The sequence below is a fragment of the Aspergillus brunneoviolaceus genome (genome assembly GCF_003184695.1).
Source record: "Aspergillus brunneoviolaceus CBS 621.78 unplaced genomic scaffold BO95scaffold_13, whole genome shotgun sequence".
Taxonomy (NCBI): Eukaryota; Fungi; Ascomycota; class Eurotiomycetes; order Eurotiales; family Aspergillaceae; genus Aspergillus; species Aspergillus brunneoviolaceus.
The window spans coordinates 511,220-531,916 of NW_020290743.1; the positions used below are offsets into that span (position 1 = coordinate 511,220).

The 20,697-nt window shown below is 55.2% G+C and overlaps 4 protein-coding genes and 1 non-coding gene across 5 annotated transcripts; 2 read left to right on the plus strand and 3 right to left on the minus strand.

Moving 5' to 3' along the window:
* Positions 1 to 2,875: 2,875 nt before the first annotated feature.
* BO95DRAFT_383501 (Gfo/Idh/MocA family protein) lies at positions 2,876 to 4,336 on the minus strand. Its single transcript, XM_025583423.1, has 4 exons — positions 4,306 to 4,336; positions 4,221 to 4,241; positions 3,611 to 4,145; positions 2,876 to 3,510 (listed from the first exon to the last, which is right to left on the minus strand). The coding sequence occupies exons 1-4, from the start codon at positions 4,325 to 4,327 to the stop codon at positions 3,042 to 3,044; spliced, it is 1,047 nt and encodes a 348-aa protein (XP_025445250.1). The 5' UTR covers positions 4,328 to 4,336; the 3' UTR covers positions 2,876 to 3,041.
* A 123-nt stretch (positions 4,337 to 4,459) lies between these two features.
* BO95DRAFT_512207 (uncharacterized protein) lies at positions 4,460 to 5,374 on the minus strand. Its single transcript, XM_025591502.1, has 2 exons — positions 4,982 to 5,374; positions 4,460 to 4,915 (listed from the first exon to the last, which is right to left on the minus strand). The coding sequence occupies exons 1-2, from the start codon at positions 5,283 to 5,285 to the stop codon at positions 4,608 to 4,610; spliced, it is 612 nt and encodes a 203-aa protein (XP_025445251.1). The 5' UTR covers positions 5,286 to 5,374; the 3' UTR covers positions 4,460 to 4,607.
* A 1,655-nt stretch (positions 5,375 to 7,029) lies between these two features.
* Positions 7,030 to 13,981, plus strand: BO95DRAFT_383504 (putative pectin methylesterase). Its single transcript, XM_025583424.1, has 3 exons — positions 7,030 to 7,231; positions 7,291 to 8,269; positions 9,467 to 13,981. The coding sequence occupies exons 2-3, from the start codon at positions 7,374 to 7,376 to the stop codon at positions 13,899 to 13,901; spliced, it is 5,331 nt and encodes a 1,776-aa protein (XP_025445252.1). The 5' UTR covers positions 7,030 to 7,231; positions 7,291 to 7,373; the 3' UTR covers positions 13,902 to 13,981.
* A 378-nt stretch (positions 13,982 to 14,359) lies between these two features.
* BO95DRAFT_t75 lies at positions 14,360 to 14,431 on the plus strand. The gene has a single exon. It is a non-coding gene; the product is annotated as a tRNA-Arg (tRNA).
* A 101-nt stretch (positions 14,432 to 14,532) lies between these two features.
* Positions 14,533 to 16,451, minus strand: BO95DRAFT_356211 (acyl--CoA ligase; the record flags this gene model as incomplete). Its single annotated transcript, XM_025582291.1, has 4 exons — positions 14,533 to 15,176; positions 15,239 to 15,659; positions 15,725 to 16,108; positions 16,176 to 16,451. The coding sequence occupies 4 exons, from the start codon at positions 16,449 to 16,451 to the stop codon at positions 14,533 to 14,535; spliced, it is 1,725 nt and encodes a 574-aa protein (XP_025445253.1).
* Positions 16,452 to 20,697: the final 4,246 nt, after the last annotated feature.

Consider the following 20,697-nt stretch of genomic DNA (forward strand, 5'->3'; position numbering starts at 1 on the left):
GGTGGTTGTTTCTGCTGGTGAAAGCAATCCCCGACGACGGGAGGCCGAGGTTGAGCAGAAGCTTTTATAGCGGAAATCAAACAAGGTGCGGACCTCATTGATGGCTCATCGATGGCTCATCGGGTTTTCTTGCTAGTTGAGCTGTGGCGTGCGATGTTCAGCTGAGTGTTAGACTGTGATAGGCTCGAATCAAGACCTCTCGTATCGACTGGTGAAGGCTGGCTGCGTGACGGGGCCGGCCAGGCAGGCAGGCTAGTAGGTTCATGATGTATGTAAAGTTATCATCCAGTGGCTGTACTGGACTGGGGTGATCTTCATCGGCTAATGTGGCCTCATTTGAGGGTGTCTTGCTGCTGCTCCACCCGTCGCCAGCTGTGGTGTGTGTGTGTAAGTGTGTGTAAGTAGTTGGTTTTACGATCTTCTTGTGAACGCGGGGCGAAAATTGCCCAGTGCGACCGTGGTGGTCAGGCACTCAGGCAGTCAGGCAGTCAGGCAGCCGGGCAGCACTTGACTTCTGAGGCATCCATCGCCCGACCCATCATCAACCGTGGACATGTCTTACATCTACCTTAACCTTGAGGTATGGTACTCACGACTCTACAGTACGTGTACGCATGTCAGAGTCTATGGTACTCCTTGCGGTGTCGTATACAAAGATACTCGGGTCTTTCTGCGGCTAGTGCAACTTTGTCGTGCTTCTCTCTCTCTCTCTCTCTCCCTCTTTCTTCTTTCATGTGACATTTCTGGTTTTGATCATAGTTTTGTATCTCAAATCTCAATTTCTTTGTGGTTTATGTTGGTGTATGCTGTGCTGGACTTGTCAGGGTTACCTAATCAGCTTGGTTTTTGTTTGGGTATTTTGTACTTTGCTTGCCCTCGTCCGTTGCCAATCCGCTCTCCGCGGTCAGCAGGACTCAGGACTGCGTACAAATGTCGTCCGGGGTGGGATTATCTCTGGTTTCATCGTGAGTGCCAACACCGGCCGAGTCCTTGACAGCAAGCTGGCTAGGTTGAGCCTCTGCCACTTCCACGTCTGTCTCCACAGAGGAAGGTGGCTCGGAGTCTGTGGACGAAGTCAAAGAAGGTGGAATACGCTCAGCCCTATCTTTTTTCAGACTCTTCGGAGTGCCCGGACTCGACTCCACGTCACGGAAGGAGTTTTTGGCACTGGGATGTGCAGACGAAAGCTCCATAGGATCGTGATCATGGACCGGTGCCGCCACGTCCTCTTCTGTCACCATAGAAGAGCCTGCAGAATATTGCTCCGGTTCATCTTCTTCGGTGACCATTGGAGACCCTGGCTCGGAATCTGAGCCAGCGACTGTTTCGGGGAGAGAAACAAATGAAACGTTGGTAGGAAGAACGGGATAGGCCCCTTGATCTTCGGGTGGATCAGAAGCAGCGACATCGGCTTCAGCATCAGCGGTGGCTTCAGGGCTGCTTGGAGATGGTCCGAGGGCAGTCGGATCTTCAGCAGCACCAATTACCTTGGTCCTCGCAGTAAGCTCTTCTTCAGGAGTTCCAGGAACACCGGGATTGTCACCTTCTTCAGCAACGTCAGTCTTAGCAGTCCACTCAGTTTCAGGTGTACCAGGAACTTGAACCGCGGCATTGTCGGAGTCCGAAGTGGCAGTGCTTGCCACAGCTTTTGAGGGCGCTGGCGGCTCTTCCTCAGTCACAGGCGTGCTGGGATCACTATGGGCTGCAAAAATACTCGCAACCGAAGTATTCGCGATTGTGGGATGAAAACTATCGCCAGACGTGGTCGCCATGGATCCCCCGGCAAAAGCACTGTAACCAGGGACATCACCATCGTAGATGTCGCGAGCCAATTTCTCTGGTCACTGAGGGGTGGGCAAAGGCGCGAGGATGCCTGCCTTGTCCAAGGCCTGCGCCATGCGCTGCACATAGACCTCAAGCTCCTTGAAAGGCTCTCGAGCATGCACCGCGCGCCAGACTCCATCCAAGTGATGGTCCAGGGCCTCATAGCCGATGACCTCCGGTTTGAGCTTCCTTGAGATCAGATAGTCCAGGACGCGTGCGCCCATGAACCAGTGATAGCTTTCTTCCGGCTCCAAACACCACCACCGCGCCCACTGGATTAGGTGCATCTTAATGTAGTACACCGGCTTCAGCATTCTAAGCCTGGTTAGAACGAACTTGGGGAGTTCCCACTGGTCCTCATTCATCCAGATCTCATCATCGTCCTCGGGGACTACACATGACCCAAGGGCCTTGGAGCATGTGCGCAGGTACAGATCCAAGTGCGGCGCGCCCCCGGTGGACAGTTGCACGATTTCGGTTCCCACATCATGAAAACCCCCGGATCGGCCGCACACCTGGTTCAGACCACGACTGAAGCTCTTCTCGTAAAGAAGCTGGACGGCACGGACCATAGAGGCATTTTCGACGACAAATTCGATGTAGTGAGGCACGCCCAGCTGGGTATCCTCCACTCCGTATAGCTGAACTATGGAGCCAGTCCACACGATGTACTTGATTTCGGCCTCGTCGATTATCTGGGCGATCTTCTCGATCTGGGTGATCGCAGGGAGTTTCTCAAAGGGAAAATCATGGTGTAGCCTTTTCCGTTTGTGTGTAAGCGGACTAAGCGGGGGTTACAGAGGGGATAGTCGCCACCAGGTGTGTTCGCCTGAATCTTTATATACACCATGATGTGACTTCCGACGCCGGTGAAAATGAGTGCAATCATCCGTTCCACAACTCGTCCAACCGAAACACTACATCAAAATATGCCCAGAAAAGCCATAGCAAGAGGAGGATGTCAACCCATCACTGTTTGAGGGTATAACCCGGTAAGATTGTGAAGAACTTCTTATAGTGTGTCTGGAAATTGTCCTTTCCCCATGATGTCTTTATTCTCACCGGAGAATTTAGCTGGAGGACTAGAAACCACTCATCGTGACCTAGATCAGGATGGACTTCGACGGGATAAGCCGGATCGCACATTCACACGCTGCGATCCTCATATTCACCTGACAGCTCCAAGAACGGAAAGTGGTATATGGTGCCCCCGGGACCTATGCAATAGCTTCAATCTCATCCGGGTACTGCAACTGATTCTGCTCGCGAACTTGGTCAAACACCCTCATCATCACTAGCGTCTCTGCCAAGGGCATGACCGGCGATTCGCGCTCGCCAGCCTGCACGCGCCGGGCACATTCATCTGCCTCCCAGAACAGTCCATGGCCCACCGGGATCGGAAATGCGGTTGTAGAAACGTCTTCCGCCGACCCATAAACCACCACTTTGATACTATCCGGACGCGCGGCGGGTCCAAATACTTGGATCTGTCCTTTTGTCCCAAGAATGCGGACACCTGGTTCTTGCGGGTCGGCCGTGACTCGGAGACTAGCCGTCGCTACCCCCTGCGTCTGCGTTTCAGGGGAGGTGAGGACGACCGTTACGGTCTCATCTACCCCGGTTTCTTTGTACTTGGTTACGGAGCCGGTCGTTCGCAGGGAAACCGAAGCGAGAGGCCGGTCGGGACTCAGGAAAAGGAAGACCCAGGTCAAGGGGTAGATGGCCACTAGAAACAAGATCCTATGTTAGCATGGAGACTGAGATTTGGCGGAGGCTGGCAAAAAACCGACAGTCCAGCAAGGCGCCGCCAGCCAAGGCGGGGCTGACCAGGCGATGCTCGGTGCCATACAGCTCCTCCACGTTGCGACCCAGGCTCCGATCGGCCACGATCCGCTGAACCGTCCCGATGACCCCCTCTCGGACGAGATGTTGTACGTGGCGCGTGAGAGGGAAGAACCGGGTCCAAAGCGCTTCCATGAGGAAAAGTCCTCGTTTCTTGGCCAGATCCACGAGTACCTGGGCTTGCTCGGCATTCACTGTGAAAGCCTTCTCCACGAGGACGTGTTTATTGGCGAGCAAGGCCAGACGCGTGTGGGCAAAGTGATGTGAGTGAGGAGACGCGACGTAGACAATGTCGACGTTGGGATCAGCGACGAGGGCTTCGTAAGAACCGTAGGCACGAGCGGTGGATGGGGTGTGGGTAGTGGAGAGGAGATTCTGGGCTTTTTCTATCGCGCTGGACGAAGCGACGGCCACAATGTCATGGGTGACATCGTGGACCTGGCGAGTGGCAGGGTCGATAAGAAGGTCTTTGACGAACTCTGTACGTGGTAGGTATACTGAGTTAAAAGGTGGCAACTTGGAAGTGATTGGGAGTTTTTCGATGGACGACTAACTGGTGGCATTGTCGCCGGTTCCTAATCAAGATGGGATGAGCGCTAAGTTGGACTGTAGCTGGGCCTGGAAATCACCTCTTCGCACCTAAAATTCCCCAACGAACCATACTTGCTTGCTGTGTCATCAGATGTTTTCCAAGGTTAAGGAGATGGTGACAGGTAAGGTATTGTGGCGCGGAGTGATATCAGGATTTGTACTCTAAATAAATAAATGAATGAGTGACGACCCTAGGGTCCGGGGTGTCATCCAGCCTGCAGATCGCGTCATCCCCGGGCAGCCAACTTCCACGAATGAGAAACAACCTTAGTATCATGTTGAGGATAATATACATTATATTTATATTTATGTGGATACACCATGAGATTGACTTAACCACCCCTGCATCCTCAGAAAAAGAGAATTCTGAAGCGGCGACTGGCTCCCGAGGTAGACGTAGTCGTGGTGATGGCAGCACTGCCCGTCGCGGTTTGGCTGGCCGCAGCAGTCGTTGATGAAGTGGGACCACTGACACTGGGCGATGTCGATACAGCATTTATCGCAGTGGTCGAGGAAGCAGAGGCATTGGTGATTGCGACAGCAGTGGATGTATTGTTCCAGTCACTGTAGGAGTCACTGCCGGACTCATCGTCGTCGTCATTTAGGCTCAAGGCATATGCTTGCGAAACCCACAGGGAATAGACACCATCCCCGCCACCTGTTCGTCAGGTCAGGTCAGCAAGATAGACAGGCATTGTCTCGGGAAAGAGAACTTCATTCGTACACGTATCAACAGCATAACCGGGGCACGTGGCATTGCAAGCACTCTCGTCATCGGCCAAGGCCATGTCCTGGATATCAAGAGCCGCAGTTCCACAGTAACACAGCTCCTCTTGCACTGCGGCAAACACCCCGTTAACCTTCTCGCATTCAGTTGTACAGTGGCCGACCGATTGGAACTCATAGCTCCCCATGTTCTCCATGTTTCCAGTGGAGGTGAAGCAGCTGACCTGCGCCCAGAGGTCGTTGGCTTGGGTCGGGAGGACCAAGGGCAGCAGAGCTGCCAGCGAGTAGACGGTAGATTTCATGGTTACTAGGTAAAGCTGCAGGGAACCTTTAAAGTTGAACTGTAGAGCGGGCGATCTACAACGAATATAAAAGTTCCATCGGTCCCTGGTGCCCCTGCGCAATGCTAATGCTACTGCTGCTGTTGCTTGCTGTTGGCTTGCTGTTGGCTTGCTGTTGGTGGGCTTGCAGGTGAAACTCCTCGTATCAAGCCAGGCCTGGCCCCACTTAGCGCAACCTAGTCGTACTTGAGTAGCATTACTATCGAAGTCTGTCGAAATTGCATGACCCTGAGTTCAGTTTGGCGTGTTTGGCGAGTTTGATTGCATGGCTAAGATTTGCTGCCGCTATACCTAGAAAGGTGTGTGTATAATTATGCAGTGTCAGGTATCATTATGTCAGCGTGCATAGTGCGGGGTGCATATTACTGCCTGAGGCAACCAACCTGGAATCGAAAATCCCGTCCCTGCAGGTTCCAAGTTCTTGTTCCAACTTCTCCCTCTTACTTGTACACCAAAACACCAATCCTTTCCATCCTTTCCATCCTCTCCAACGGATTCATTCTCCTGCACTCCACATGATCCAAAGCTTTTCTGGTCACTCTTTCATTCTTTCATTCTTGCGAAATTCTCTTGCCACAATGCTTCCCTTCTTCTCTTCCAGAGCCTCCGTTATCCTTGGAACGTCCGCTTGAGCCATCGACTACTTACCTAGTCAAATCTCCTTCAAATCTCCATCGGAGACACCGCACCACCAACACTGGCTCATCCAAACGCCACGACCGGCGGACTACCTCAATGGAGCCAGCTCGGAGAATCCCATTCCCGCTCAGGCGATGGATGGTCAGTGTGGCGGTGCTGAATGCCAGACCCGCAGACCCGCAACCGGGAATTCGCTGCCAGCCAAACTTCGGTTCGTCCACTCGACACCCCTCGATCTAGCCACTCCAAGGCCCGGCCGCATCTTTGCAGCATCTGGCCGAGTCTATGGCGTTCCTGACACCCGATCCCTTCCAAGGTCACTCGGGGAGAAAGGGGGCTGCGATCCCGAGAGCAAATTTTGCACTTGTCCACGCAACAGCCAATCCATATCCACCTAGGGAGACAAAGAGAGGGAGAGAGAGGGCAACAGACATCATCTCGTGCCTATTGTGCCAAGGGAGTCTGTCAACCCTGATGCAAGAGATGCGAGAAGCGAATGATCTCCGGTCAGGAAGGGGGGAAGACACGAGGCCAGGAACCGATCGACACGGATGCCAATCGCTTAGATTTACCTACCCCTGGCCCGAACCATGCGCAATGCTTATCGTCCTTTCGGCCGTTCCAAACTGGTGCTTGGTGCTTATCAGATATGCCACCAATCGTGAAGCGTTAGGGCTTCTTCCGGCTGGACTCCGACGCCACGTGCTTGGCAGCTGCTCTTCAGCAATCAAGCAATCTATTAGTCTTCATCGCCTTCGTAATCGGATCAAAATCCCATCCTGGGCTTTAGTGCCCCGGCCCTCATCGTGGTGTCACCGGGACCATGATCGATCTGCCCTGGAAATCCCCTCGGCTACGCTTGCCCCTGGCCTGCAGAACTCTTCGCCGCCACCTACAGGCCGAATGCCCTCAACTGCCCGGCTCAGTGTATAAATATCTTCCTGATGGTCCATGGCCCATGGCCCTTAATCTCTACCCCTGTTCGTCCCTACTACCTCCTTCCGACTGGTTCCGCGCTTGATCGTGGTCCAGAATCGGACGAGTAACGACAACCACCATGCAAGTCTGGTCTGTCTTGGGCGTCGCCGGCCTGGCTCTGGCCCAGAGCTGTGCTGCTGCCCTACCGTCCTCTTCTTCCGTCACCTCTCAGGCAGTCATCCCTACCGCGGCTGCAGCATCCCCAGCTAGCACGCAGGATGCCACAACTGCCACACGGGTAGTGACTACTGTATCATCCGCTGAGAATGCTGCCACGACGTCCGCCTCGAGTCAGTCTTGTCTCCACCATGTATCCCCTTCTCTTCTCACATCACTGACTCTTCTCCAGCATCTTCCACCGCTGTCGTCGTTGCCACAGACACCTCCGGTCAATTCACCGCCATTGGAGATGCCATTTCCTACGCTCAGTCGATGGGCATCCCCACTGTGACCGTCAAGGCCGGCACCTACACCCAAGCCGTGACCGTCTCGGCTACCGCAACTGTTACCGTAATCGCTGAATCCCCCAGCCAGCGAGATTATAGCCAGAACCAGGTCACCATCTCGGCCACAAGTCCTCTGACCATTTCGTCTAATGTCCTTGGTATCACCTTCCGCAATATCAACTTTGTCAACACGGCTACTGGCAGCTATGCAGCTGCCACCATTCGTGGCTCCAAGAACGCGTTCTATGGCTGTCAATTCGTCTCGGCTGGGAGTCTGGGTATCAATGCCAACTTAGGTCTTGCCGTCATTGCCGACAGCTACATCGAAGCGCTGGACAAGATCATCTATGGGTATCCCGGCTTGTATGTGTACAATACTACGGTCGTACCCGTGGACAATAGTGCCTTGATCGTCTACAACAGAGGTACTACGTATAACTCGGTTCTCTACAACTCCACCGTCGTCTTTGATTCCTGCTCGGTGCAGCAGAAATCCGGCACCAGCACGAAGAACGTCTACCTTGGAGCGGCCAACAATGGCTACGGCTCCGTGGTGGTCTACCGGGATTCGACTCTGGGCAGCTTGATCACAGCCACGGGTGCCTACACCGACAGCTACTCTACGGACCCTCGGAACTTTTATGGTGAATTCGAGAACACCGGCGCTGGCTCCTATGCGAACAACGAAGCCAAGCGGTCAGCATATGTTCACCTGCTGAGTGCATCTGACCTCACTCGGTTCTCCCCAGCCCAAGTCTTTGCTAGTGTCTTTTATCAATTCGCCGCGACAAACACCGATTGGGTCGATGCTGACGTTCTGGCCGCTATTGAGAGTGCTGATGTCATCCAGCAATCAGCATCTACTACTGGTACTACGGCCTCGTCCAGCATCAGTGCCACCTCGGCACCCGCATCTCAGGTCACAGCCACCCGCGCTGCTTCGACGCTGATTCGGTCGAGTGCTACTGGGACGACTACGGTGTCGTCGGCTGCGGTCAGAGTGTCTGCTTCTTCCTCCGCTGTCTCGTCTGCAACCACGTCGTCTTCCACTGGATGTTCCTTGCCCTCCACGGTACCTACTAGTGCCCTAGTGGTTGGTCCTTCTGGGGGTTGTGCGCAGTACATCAGCATTGCCTCGGCTGTCGCTGCTCTGCCTTCCGATTCTACTACCCAGTACGTCTACATCCTTTCGGGTACTTACGAGGAAGCCATTACCATTAGCCGTGAGGGAGCTACTGTATTCCGCGGGCAGACTACGAATGCGCTGGACCAGTCGAGCAATACTGTCACCATCGTCCACAGCGCTGGAGTGCTGTCTAGCAACGGTGGATCTGCATCTACCGCAACGTTCCAAGCGTCCCAATACTATGCCAAGGGGATTTCTTTCTACAACATCAATTTCGAGAACGACTATACGCCCACTAAGAACAATATTGCAGTGGCTGTCGCTGCTAAGGCTCAAGTCCTGGGCTTCTACGGCTGTGGCATCAAGTCTTCTCAGGGAAGTTTGCTGATCAATTACGGTGCCTTCTACTTCTCCGATTGTCGGATCGAGGGCACCACTGACTTTATCTGGGGCTACGGTGGCATCTACGTGTATAATTCTCGCATTATCACGGATGGAACCACCACCGGTCAGACCATTGCTGCGCAATCCTACCAGAATTCCTATGGGCCATCTCAGTTTGTTTTCGACAGCTGCGCCTTTGTACCCAGTGATAGCTCCGTCCCGAAGAGCAGCACCTACTTGGGCCGGGACTACTCTACCAATGCCCATGTTGCCGTTTTGAACTCGTACCTTGATGCCCACATCGCGCCACTGGGTTGGTTAATCTCGTCGTCCAGCAGCAGTGTGACCTTTGCAGAGTATAACAACACTGGCCCTGGCGCCTCCACCAGCTCGCGGAGCAGTGTCGTGGACATCCTGTCTGATGATAGCGCGTATTCTGTTGCTGATGTTTTGGGGAGCACGAGCTGGATTGATACATCAGCCATTGCTCCTTTCTCCGGCTTTCCGGATTCTGCTTATGGCTCCTCCGTTTCCTCCTCTGCCAGCTCTTCTGTCACTGCTACAGCGAGCTCGTCTGTCGTAGCCTCAGCCACGAGTGCGGCAGCCACGAGCACCTCGACATTCGTGGTCTCGCAGAATGCTACCACTGGACAGTATCGCAATATCACTGCAGCTATCGCTGCTCTGCCCAGTGACGGCAAGGCTTACACCATCTACATCCTTGCAGGTACTTACACTGAGCAAATTTCTATCACGCGCTCTGGAAAGGTCACTCTGCGCGGTGAGACTTCGTTCGAGAACGATTACACCCAGAACCTGGTCACCATCGAATTCTCAAATGGAGAGCTCACCAGTGCCGGCAAAGATGAGAGTACACCTGTCATCAACGCAAAGAAGACTGACGGCACCGGCTTGGCCCTGTACAACATCAACTTCCAGAACACCTATCCCCAGACCAGCAACACAGCCGCGCTGGCTGCTGACTTTTATGGCACCAACATGGCGGCCTATGGCTGCTCCTTTATCGGCTTCCAAGACACCTTGCTCGCCAACAAGGGCACGCAGGTCTTCTCTAATTGTTATATCGAAGGGTCGATTGATTACATTTGGGGCTATTCGACCGCCTACTTCCATCAATGCTACATCGCTACAAACACTCCAGGGGCGTGCATTGCGGCGCAGAGTCGTTCTTCATCAACCGCGTCTGGCGGTTACGTCTTCGATACCTGCTATGTCACCTACACCAGCACCTATGGGTCGACTTACGGCAAGTCATATCTCGGACGGCCTTATTCGGAATACAGCATTGCGGTCTACATGAACTCCTACCTGGATAAGCACATCAACGCTGCTGGCTGGGAACAGTGGTCGACAAGTTCTCCCAACACCGCGTATGTGACTTTCGGAGAATACAACAATTCCGGTCCTGGAGCCTGGTCCTCGAGCCGTGTCTCTTTCGCTACCAACCTGACTGCCACCCAGGCAGCCTCGTATAGCTTGTCGTCATGGGTCGGCGATACTACTTGGCTGGACATGACTGCCTATAACTATGTGCCTTCATACAGTCTGACGGGACCGTCAACCGCGACCAGCACCAACACGTCGACGTCGACTGTCACTGCCATCTGGGCGCATCCGACTAGTGGCACTGTGCCCCCGGCAGGTGCAGTACTCGTCTCGCCTAGCGGTGCTGTCAACGGCTCGTACAGTAGTCTGACCGACGCGCTGGCTTCTCTGCCCGATGACTCTTCCACTCAGATCATCTTCATGTACGCCGGCTCGTACAACGAGCAAGTGCCGTCAGTGGACCGTGATGGCCCAGTGATGATCATTGGCTATCAGTCTGGCAGTCCCGGTGCTACATACACGAACAATCAAGTCACCATTACCTACTCGCGGGGCTTGTCTGTCAGTCCTTTGCCGACAGGTCACTCGGATGCTGAGACAGCTACTTTCGCCACCGCCAGCAACCAGATTGCTTTGTACAACATCAATATCATCAACACCGACAACCTGGACGGCTCGCAGTCATCATACGTGACTCTCGCTGGTTCGATCTATGGCTCTGAAATCGGCTTCTACGGCTGCAGCCTCGTTGGCTGGCAAGACACCCTGCTCACCGGCAGTACCACTGGCTACCAATACTACGAATCGTCCTACATCGAGGGTGCCATCGACTTCATCTGGGGTTACTCCAAGGCCTACTTCAAGGGCTGCACTATTGGTGCCAAACGTCAGAAGTCTGCCATCACTGCCCAAAGCCGTGCCTCATCGACCGCCGTTGGCGGGTATATCTTTGACCAGTGTCTTTTTGAGGCAGCCAGCGATGCCACGGTCGACTTGACCGAGCTTGTCTACTTGGGTCGGCCTTACTCAAAATATGCGCTTGTGGTTGTGAAGAACTCTTATCTCACGGATATCATCAACCCCTCTGGCTGGAAGGTCTGGAGCACGACTGATCCTCGCACCGACTATGTCACGTTCGCTGAGTATAACAACTCTGGCCCCGGCAACTGGGAGAATAATGCTGCGTCGCGTGAGGCCTTTGAGTACTGTACGTTGTTGACCTCGGACACATACACGTTGACCGAGGTTATGGGCTCGACTGACTGGATTGATATGACTTACTGGAACTCTATTGTCACCCCTCAGCCTGCGTCTACAACTACAACTACCACCGGTTCGAACTCAACCACGGTCTATAATGGAACGACTCCTCCGGCTGGGGCTTACATTGTGTCGAAGACGGCTATTGCCAATGTGACGACCTATGATACTATTCAAAGTGCACTCAACGCTCTGCCTACCTCCAGCAAGGTGACACCCACGGTGTTCATCTACCCTGGTACGTACGAGGAACAGTTGGTGGTCAACCGTTCCGGCACCACGATCTTCATGGGATACTCGGACAATCACCTCGATTATTCGAGCAACCAGGTAACGATCCAGTACAACCACGGTGTGGACACGCAGGCCGACGAGTCCAACTCGGACAGCGCCACCGTATATGCTACGGGCAACTACTTCCAGGCAGTCAACATCAATTTCGTGAACAATTACGGCACTACCAAGAACTACGCCTCCCTCGGATTCGCCGTCAAGTCTAGCAAATACGCCTCACTTTATGGCTGCCAGGTCACGGGTAATCAAGATGCGCTGTTGATCAACGGCTACTTCTTCGCCAGCAACAGCTACATTGAGGGTAATATCGATATGATCTGGGGTTCTGGATCTGGCTACTTCCTCAACTCGACCATCTCTCCCAACGAAGATGGCATTAACCTGACGGCCGACAAGCGCAGTACTAGCACCACGGTTGGCGGCTTTGTGTTCGACCAGTGCACCATCACCCCGGCTTCTGGAGCTGGCAGCATGTCCGAGATCTCGTTGGGTCGCCCCTGGAACAACTACGCTCGCGTGGCATATGTCGAATCGTACCTTGACTCCTGCGTCGAGGCGGCTGGATGGGAGCAGTGGTCCTCCAGCAGTCCCCAGACCGATGGTGTTCTGTTTGGTGAATACCAGAACTATGGTCCTGGATCGTCCACCGCCGATCGGGCGTCGTTTGCGACAGTCCTGGATGCCAGTACGGTCGCCCAATTTGAGCTCACCAACTTCTTCGCCTCGACTTCCTGGATCAACTTCACTCTGGTTGATGGCACTCCTTTCGTGCCGGGCAACTCGACGACCCTGCCAGTCACCAGCACCGGCGTGATGCCCAGCACATCAGTGTTGGCCACGGCAACTCCCACGGCGACTTTCACTACCCTCGTGACTGTCACTGATAAGGAGACGGCCTTCACCACCCTTACACCTGCTGATCGTACCTCCACTGTCAAGGTGACGGTCACGCAGGACATTGGCACTACCGTGACTCTGGCTGAGTCTTTCAAGACTACCGTCGAGAAGACCACCATATCCAGCACCACGACCATCGTCGAACCGACGGTGACGAGCATCAAATCGACGGTGATCACCAGTTCGGAAATCGAGACCATCACGGCTCCTGCTAGCACCAAGACGACTACTGTCAAAGACACCACGACGGTCACCGCTACCGTCACCGAGGGCGATGTCACCACCACGGTCAAGAGCACGGTCACCGCCACCAGCACCGTGACCTCGTCTGCCAAGGCCAAGACGATCACCGAGACCGTGGCCAGCACGACAACCAGCGTTAAGACCTCCACTCCTGGCACCGTCAAGGTCACCTCGTACACCACCGTCACCAAGGGCAGCGGCGGTACTAGCACGAAGAGCACCAAGGCCACCACCACCACCATCGACGTGACCTCCACTAAGACCACCACGAAGAGTATCACCACCACCCTCAGCTGTATCCCTGCCGCCAACGCCAAGCGCGCTCTGATTCTGCCCCGCGCTGCTGTGAACGCGGCCACAGTCACTCAGTATACCACCCTGACGACCTATGTCAAGACCTCGACTGACGAGCTCGCCTCGCCTACGGTCTACGTCACATCTACCACAACCAAGACCACTGGCAAGACCTCGACACTCAAGGCCTCCACTAGCACCATCACCAGTGTGTCGGCCACCACCAAAGTGGCCACAGAAACCATCAAGGCCGTCACCGTCATTCTGACAGAGAGCAGCACCACGGTGGTTGCAAAGACTACTACGCTCAAGGCCAGCACGATCACTGACACGATCACGTCGGCGGCCACAAAGACCTCGACTGTGTCTGTGCCGGGAGCGACGGTGACCGTCACCAGCCTGAAGACCACCACGATCAAGTCCACGGTCACCTTGCCCCAGAGCACCATCACCAAAACCAAGGCCACCGTGACCACTGTCAAGGAGACCGTCACTCTGGCGACTCCTACCACTACAGTGCTGAAGACAACCACTCTCAGTCTTGAACCCTCGGTGACAATCACGGAGCGGACGACCAGCACTCGCACGTCTACTATCAATCAGACCGTCACCGAGACGGAGACTGTGACCAAGACCTCGAAGAGTGCCAAGGTCTGCCCTACTGACTGAGGGATCCACTCTCTTCATCCTCTTTTCGAATTCGGGTTTGAGATTCCTGTAAAGTAGTTATATAATTTACTTAATCTATGCTTTAATACTCCAAGCGATGTGTATTGAATGAGTAGTTGCTTGTCATTGTATGTATTGAAGATTGGGCGAGTAGGATGCGGAGTGCCCCGAACGCTCTTGATTTCAGCTTGACACGAGCACATATATATCTTTAGCAGACAGCAATTGTGAAAAGGAGGGATGCTTGGAGGCTGTCCAACAATGTTTTCCCAGCGTCAGTATCACTTTCTCATAGAAGGAGCAGGACAAACTGTCAATTCAGTGTCAAATATGTGGTATGTGTAGTTGGGATAATGTAAGGTGTGTGATGAAGTGCAAAAGATGTCGCATGATTGTCCAGCAGACTTAGTTGTGTGATGGAGTGTGAGACCAGGAAAAAAAGACTTTCCTCAACAGCTGGCCTGCTGGCCCAATGGTAAGGCGCTTGACTACGAATCAAGAGATTGCAGGTTCGAGCCCTGCGTAGGTCATTCTTTTTTTGCCCTGCGACTTTTAACATCATCATTTTGTGACTCTCAGTTACTTAGAATTCCGCGATTAGTCAACCTGCATTCAACTTCACCACCGCTACTCAAAGCTTCGCCTGTCGAGATTTCTTCTCCCGATCGCGCAGCAACCGTCGCAGGATCTTCCCACTGGGACTCTTGGGAATGAGATCCACAAACTCGACGCCGCCCTTGAGCCACTTATGCCGGGCCTTGGTCTCCTGCACATGCGCGACAATCGCCTGGACGGTGGCGGCATCATCCGGTCCAGTCTGCGCCGATTTGACAACAAACGCCTTGGGCAGCTCGCCGGCCTCGGAATCGGGCACGGGGATGACGGCGCAATCGCCCACGGCGGGGTGCGCCAACAAATGCGCCTCCAGTTCGGCGGGGGCCACCTGCAGCCCCTTCACTTTGATCAGTTCCTTGATCCGGTCGATGATGAACAGATGCTCGTTGCCCTGGGGGCTCAGCCGCATCACGCCCACGTCGCCCGTGTGGTACCAGCCGTCCCGGTAGGATTCGACGGTGGCTTTGGGGTTGTTGAGATACCCCATCGTCACGTTGGGGCCAGCGATGATGACCTCGCCTGGAGTGTCGTAGGAGGTGATTTCGCTGCCGTCGGGGTCGAGGAGCTTCCACTGCGAGCCTGGCATCGGACAGCCCACGGAGCCGGCCCATTGGTCGATGATGGGGGTTAGGCCGACTACGGTGGTGGCTTCGGTGATTCCTGGTGGAGGGCACTGGGTCAGTGGTGTATCGGAATGTATCATTGTGTTGGTGAGCACCCACCATAGCCCTGACCGATATTCATGGCGGGATACTGCTCTCGCACCGCTGCCTCGATTTCCTCGCCCAGCGGAGCTGCCCCCGTGAAGAGTCCCACCACGCTGCTGAGATCATACCGTCGGCACAGCTCCTGGCTCTTGGCGATGCGCAGCACGATGGGTGGCACGAGGAGGAGAATGGTGATTCTGAAACGTTGCGTCGCCTCCAGGAGGCTCTCCAGCTGGAAGCGCGCGAACACCACCGTCTGGTCGCCGCGGTAGGCCGCGTAGTGCGCGACGTAGTTCAGCCCGTAGGCGTGGCTCATGGGCAAGACACAGCTCGTCACCTCGGACTTGCCCTTGGTGCGCATCCCCGACGATTCATCGTATTGCTTGAACTGGAGGATGTTGGCCATCATGTTGTAGTGGGAGATCATCACGCCTTTCTGGGGAGAGGACAGTCAGTGGCCGGGAAGAGAGGGAGGGTTTGGCTGTGCGAGAGATATCGTACCGGCAGCCCGGAAGTACCGCTGGAATAACACAAAAATGCTGGCTGACGGCGACCCTGCCCGGCCTGCCATTTCAACGGAGCTACTGGGGGCAGCGTCTGGCCTGCTGCGACCAATTGTGATACCGTCTCGAACTCCGATGCTGCGGCGGGGAGCGACTGGCCCGGTTCGACGGGCGTCTCGAGCACGAAGACGCGCTGACGGGGGATCCCGACTTGGGCTGTCGCTTCCAGCGCGGTGGCCAACAAGGGCAGACAAGTGAAAAGCACCGTGGCCTTGGAGTCCCTCATCTGATAGGCCAATTCCGAGGCCGAATACGCGGCGTTGGCGGGCGAGACTATCCCCGACAATCGATGCACCGCCCAGGACAGAGGCATTGTGTCGATCTTTTAGGGAACGTCAGCATTGCTCCGGGTGGGACTCTGGATGTGACTTCAGGGACTGTTGACCCACCGTATTCATACTGAAGATTCCAATGACTTTGTCTTCTGCTGCCCCGGTGTTGGGTTCCCAGCCCAACTCGCGAGAAAGGGCCCGGGCCATGTAATCCACCCGCTGGACGATCTCAGCCGGTGAGTAACCCTGGCCGGTGACATTGCAAACGTATGGAGCGGGCGATTGGTCGATGGGAGCACGCCCATATCGCTCGTCGAGCATGAAGTCGCAGAGGGGGACCGTGTCGGGGATGGGAGGCAATTCGCCTACCCACTTGGGCGGAAAAAAGACCATGGCGGGAGATCTAGAGAATGGATGCTCGCTGGTGTCGAGGTATTCGAAAAGACGGAAAGAAAATGCAGCAGTGGTGGATGGAGAAGGCCTTTAATAGCAGACGCCGACGGTGGTGTTGCTGACCTCAGAGAATGATCCCTGCTTGGCTCTTCCTAAGCCTTCAGCCGCGTCTCACCATGACAGGATGACTGCAGGCCCCATCGAGCAGCTCGATGAACCGCCTCATTGGAGGTTGAGATGATCAGCAGCCTTAGCCCGGGCCTACCCACCGGCCAGCGTAAGCCGAGGCAAGCGAAGCAGCCAACATTCGTCCTCCAGATGGCTTTCCTGGCTCCACTGGGGGTTTCAACGGCGACCGTTGGCCTGGGGATCAGACCACCTAGACTAAGGGCCACCTGCCAGCTCAGTAGGTGGAATGAGCACAGAGATCGATCCTGGAGATCATTAGCATGAGCCATGCAGCAAGATCCTTTCTTGCGAGAAGATGGAGTGGTCGACTCGAAGAGTGAGGACCTCGCGGAAACCCTAAGTCCGCAGCCGGAGATCCCCAACAATGGCTTCGTTTCCAACGGTCGCGATTTTGCTGAAGTCGAAATCATCTCTAAAAACCACATGGATGTAGATGTTATGACTCCAATGCATGGATTGCGATCGTAGCTTGGTCTATGAAGCATGTTATTCTGGTTGCTGCCCAGGAAAATCGAGCATAGTGAGTCCTAGACGGGACGGCGAGAAAGAGCCCGGGAGAGGGAGGTAGTCAAGCGCCATCGCAGTCGCCACTGACCAAACCTACACCAATCTTTCGAACAGGCCGTATAGTGCATATTTGTGGATAGTTGTATGCTCACGTACGGAGTATAAGTATGTCCTTCGATCTGCTGCACATACCACGCCATGGGCAAGGGTGGCTTCCCCACATCCTGCCCGGTCGCAGCCGGACTACTACTCACTGCGGGTGAAATCTCCGACCTCCAGCAGCATCACTAGTCCAGGGTGGCGCGAGGAGCAGAGCCAATAGTCAAGCAATAGACTGGAGATCTCGAGCATCATGCGGCCTCATTCCCATGTGGGAACCCGTGCAGAATGAGCAGAAGGAGCATGGCCTGGGAACCTCCTCTTCCCCTGGCTTCGGTGGGGTACAACACAAATCGAAAAACCTAATCGAGCTTAATTGAGAGCGAGATCCAGTGAATTCACTGAAATGCCAACTCTTCGGACTTGACCGTGAGCGTTCAGGGGCAAATCTGGTGGATAGTCGGCCTAAATTGCTGGATTGTGTGAGGCGCCCCTCCGCCGTCGCCTAAACTCGCCTTCTTTGCGCCTCTAGTGAACGCGATCCATTCGAAGGCCACAAGAAACCAAAAAAAAGAATACGAGTCCGACCAGGAGAGCTTGAACAGATCCTCACTATATGTTCAGCTCAATCCCTGCCTTTCAACATGGATAGACAGGTAGTTGGTACACGATGGCTCCTCTACGTACCCTGCTCTTCGGAGCGGGCTTGATGCCGCTGATCCAGATGGCTGCGGCCTGTACGGGCACCGATGTCATTCAAGGAGGGTCGTCGGCGTACACTTCCTTCTGGAGTACGAGTGCCGGCCCTACACTGAAGACCTTTTCGGTGGTCGATACTGGGGGTCCAGATGGCGGTGCCTACCTGTAAGTGTGCCTAGTCAATGCGTAGCCAAATGCATAGCCAAGATGCAGGCGAACCCTAACCCCCTTACAGTGAGATCGACGATTTCAGCTATAGCTGGGTGATTGTGCGTCAGAACATTCCCTCGGTGGAGGTAGGCACCTCCTATCATGTCTCCCTGGACTGGTCCATCACGACGGACGATTCGACCGGAGCCTCCTGTACCCTTACAGTCGCCGTCGAAGGCAATTCCTTCACTGCAGCATCTGCTGCCCTCGTGGCTGGCCGTTCCAGTGGCTGGTCGAGTGTCTCTGGGACGTACACGCCCACTTCCTCCACCGGAATTCCTTTTGTGATCACCATCAGTTGCTCTCAGGGAGCTTCCAACGGAAACCCTGTCGTTGGCCTGGCCGACATCTCCATGGTCAGCGCCTGCTCGGACCCAACCTCCTCCGCGAGTGCCGCAAGCACCGTCACTTCCGCCACAAGCGACAGCACGTCGAGCGCCGTGAGCACCACCAGCAGTGACGCTTCGCTGGGCTCCTCGACTACGGCCTTGGCTACAACGACTTCTTCCTTCCCCGCTGCTTCATCCACCGCCAGCAGTGCTTCGACAGCCACCTGGTCGACGTCTTCTGGCACGACCGCTGCAACCGATGACAATGGCACCACGCTCACGGCCGATACCACTGCTGGAACGTCTCTGGAGGCGTCACAGTCCGTAGATACCTCCGACGATGCCTCGGTTTCGGGCACAATCTCAGTTTCCGATTCGACTGCCACCAAGCGCAAGCGCAGTGGTGTCTCCTGCGCGCTGAGCATTTATCAGGGCAACGATCTCATCGACAGCCTGACCGTCCCAGCGGGTTCATCGGCCCCATTCTCGACCTGCCTAGGCAGTTCATCCTCCAGGACCTCTCCCCTCACGATCAAGGTGGTTTGTGATGGAACCGGGGCCACGGTTGAGGTTTCGGATCTTATTGTGGACACCAGTCTTGCGGCTGTCGAACAATGCGCCGCCTCTGCTGCCGCTGCTGCTACTCCTACTATTTCTGCGGCTGCGTCCAACTCGCCTCTCACTTCCCAGAGCTCGGCTATTGCTGTTCAAAGTCCATCATCTGCTGTCAGTGTTGCCGTGCAAAGCCCTACTCCCAGTCCCCAGGCCAGCTCGAGTGTGCCTTTGTTTGTGACCCGTCCCAGCCCATCAATCATCCCAAGCCCTAGGCCCAGCTCTGGCTCTGTTCCCGGTTCGAGCTCCTCCGGTTCGGACTCCTCTGGTGCTGGCTCTTCTGGCTCTGAATCGTCTGGTGGGTCGAGCTCCTCTGAATCCTCGTCTGGATCCTCGTCTGGGTCTGAATCATCAGGAGCTGTCGCTGGATCTAGTTCTTCTGGCTCGTCGAGTTCTTCTGGTTCCTCTTCTGGTTCAGCTTTCACTTCTGGCTCGTCAGGCTCATCTAGCTCTTCTTCTGGCTCGACTAGTTCGTCTGGTTCCTCGTCTGCTTCTGGATCGTCGGGAGTCAGCGCTGGATCTGGGTCGTCCAGCTCTAATGCTTCCGGAGTGTCCAGCTCGTCTATCTCCCAGCCGGGCTCTGGCTCAACAGTCAACACTTCGGGGTCCAGCAACGCTATCTCCGGCTCTGGGGCTTTCACCACCTCCACCGTCTCGCACACGGAGGTGCATACTGTCACAGCCTGCCCGTCGACCATCAAGAACTGCCCTGCCTCCGCGAAGACCACTTACCTGACCACCGAAACTGTGGTCGACTATACAACCATCTGCCCGGTTACTGCCACGGGGACCCACGTGCCTGCAACAGCCACCCGCGCGTCCAGTGCCACTGAACACGAGGGATTCACCACGTCCACCGTGTATACAACCTCCGTGCATACGGTGACCGCTTGCCCATCTTCGATCAAGAATTGCCCCGCCTCGAAGCAGACCACGTACCTCACGACTGAGACTATTGTGGACTACACCACTATTTGCCCGGTGACTGCCACCCAGACGGGCGTCGCCACCGCGGCCACGGTCCCTACAGGCCCTATCTCTCGTGTCACCGAATATCATACCTCCACGGTGTACAGCACATCGGTTCGTACGGTGACTGCTTGCCCGTCAGGTTATCAGAACTGTCCTGCATCGGCGAAGTCGATCTTTGTAACCACCGAGACGGTCCCTGCGCATCTGACAACATATACTGTGGTGGCCACTGAGCCCCATGCGACCGCACGGCCCGCCGATGAGGAGGTCTATTCCACCTCCACAATGTATGATACTGCTGTTTATACGGTGACGGCTGTTCCTATGGGATCGACCGACCAGACTGCTCCCCAAGAGACTGTCTCTGTGTATACCACCCCGATTCCAGTTAAGACCACGGTCTATTTGAATGTCGAGTCCATCGGATCGGCTGCTGCTCTGTCTGGTGCTATGGGCACGGAGATCTCCAAGCCGGAAGGTGTGAATGTAGTTGGTGCGACACAGTCCGCCACCAGACTGGGCTCCAATGCCCAGGTTGAGGGCAGTGGTGTGCTATCTTCTTCAAGCTCACAGTCCCCAAGCCTGCCGGGCTCCCTGATCCCCTCAGTCAGAGCATCCTCTGCGGTCGC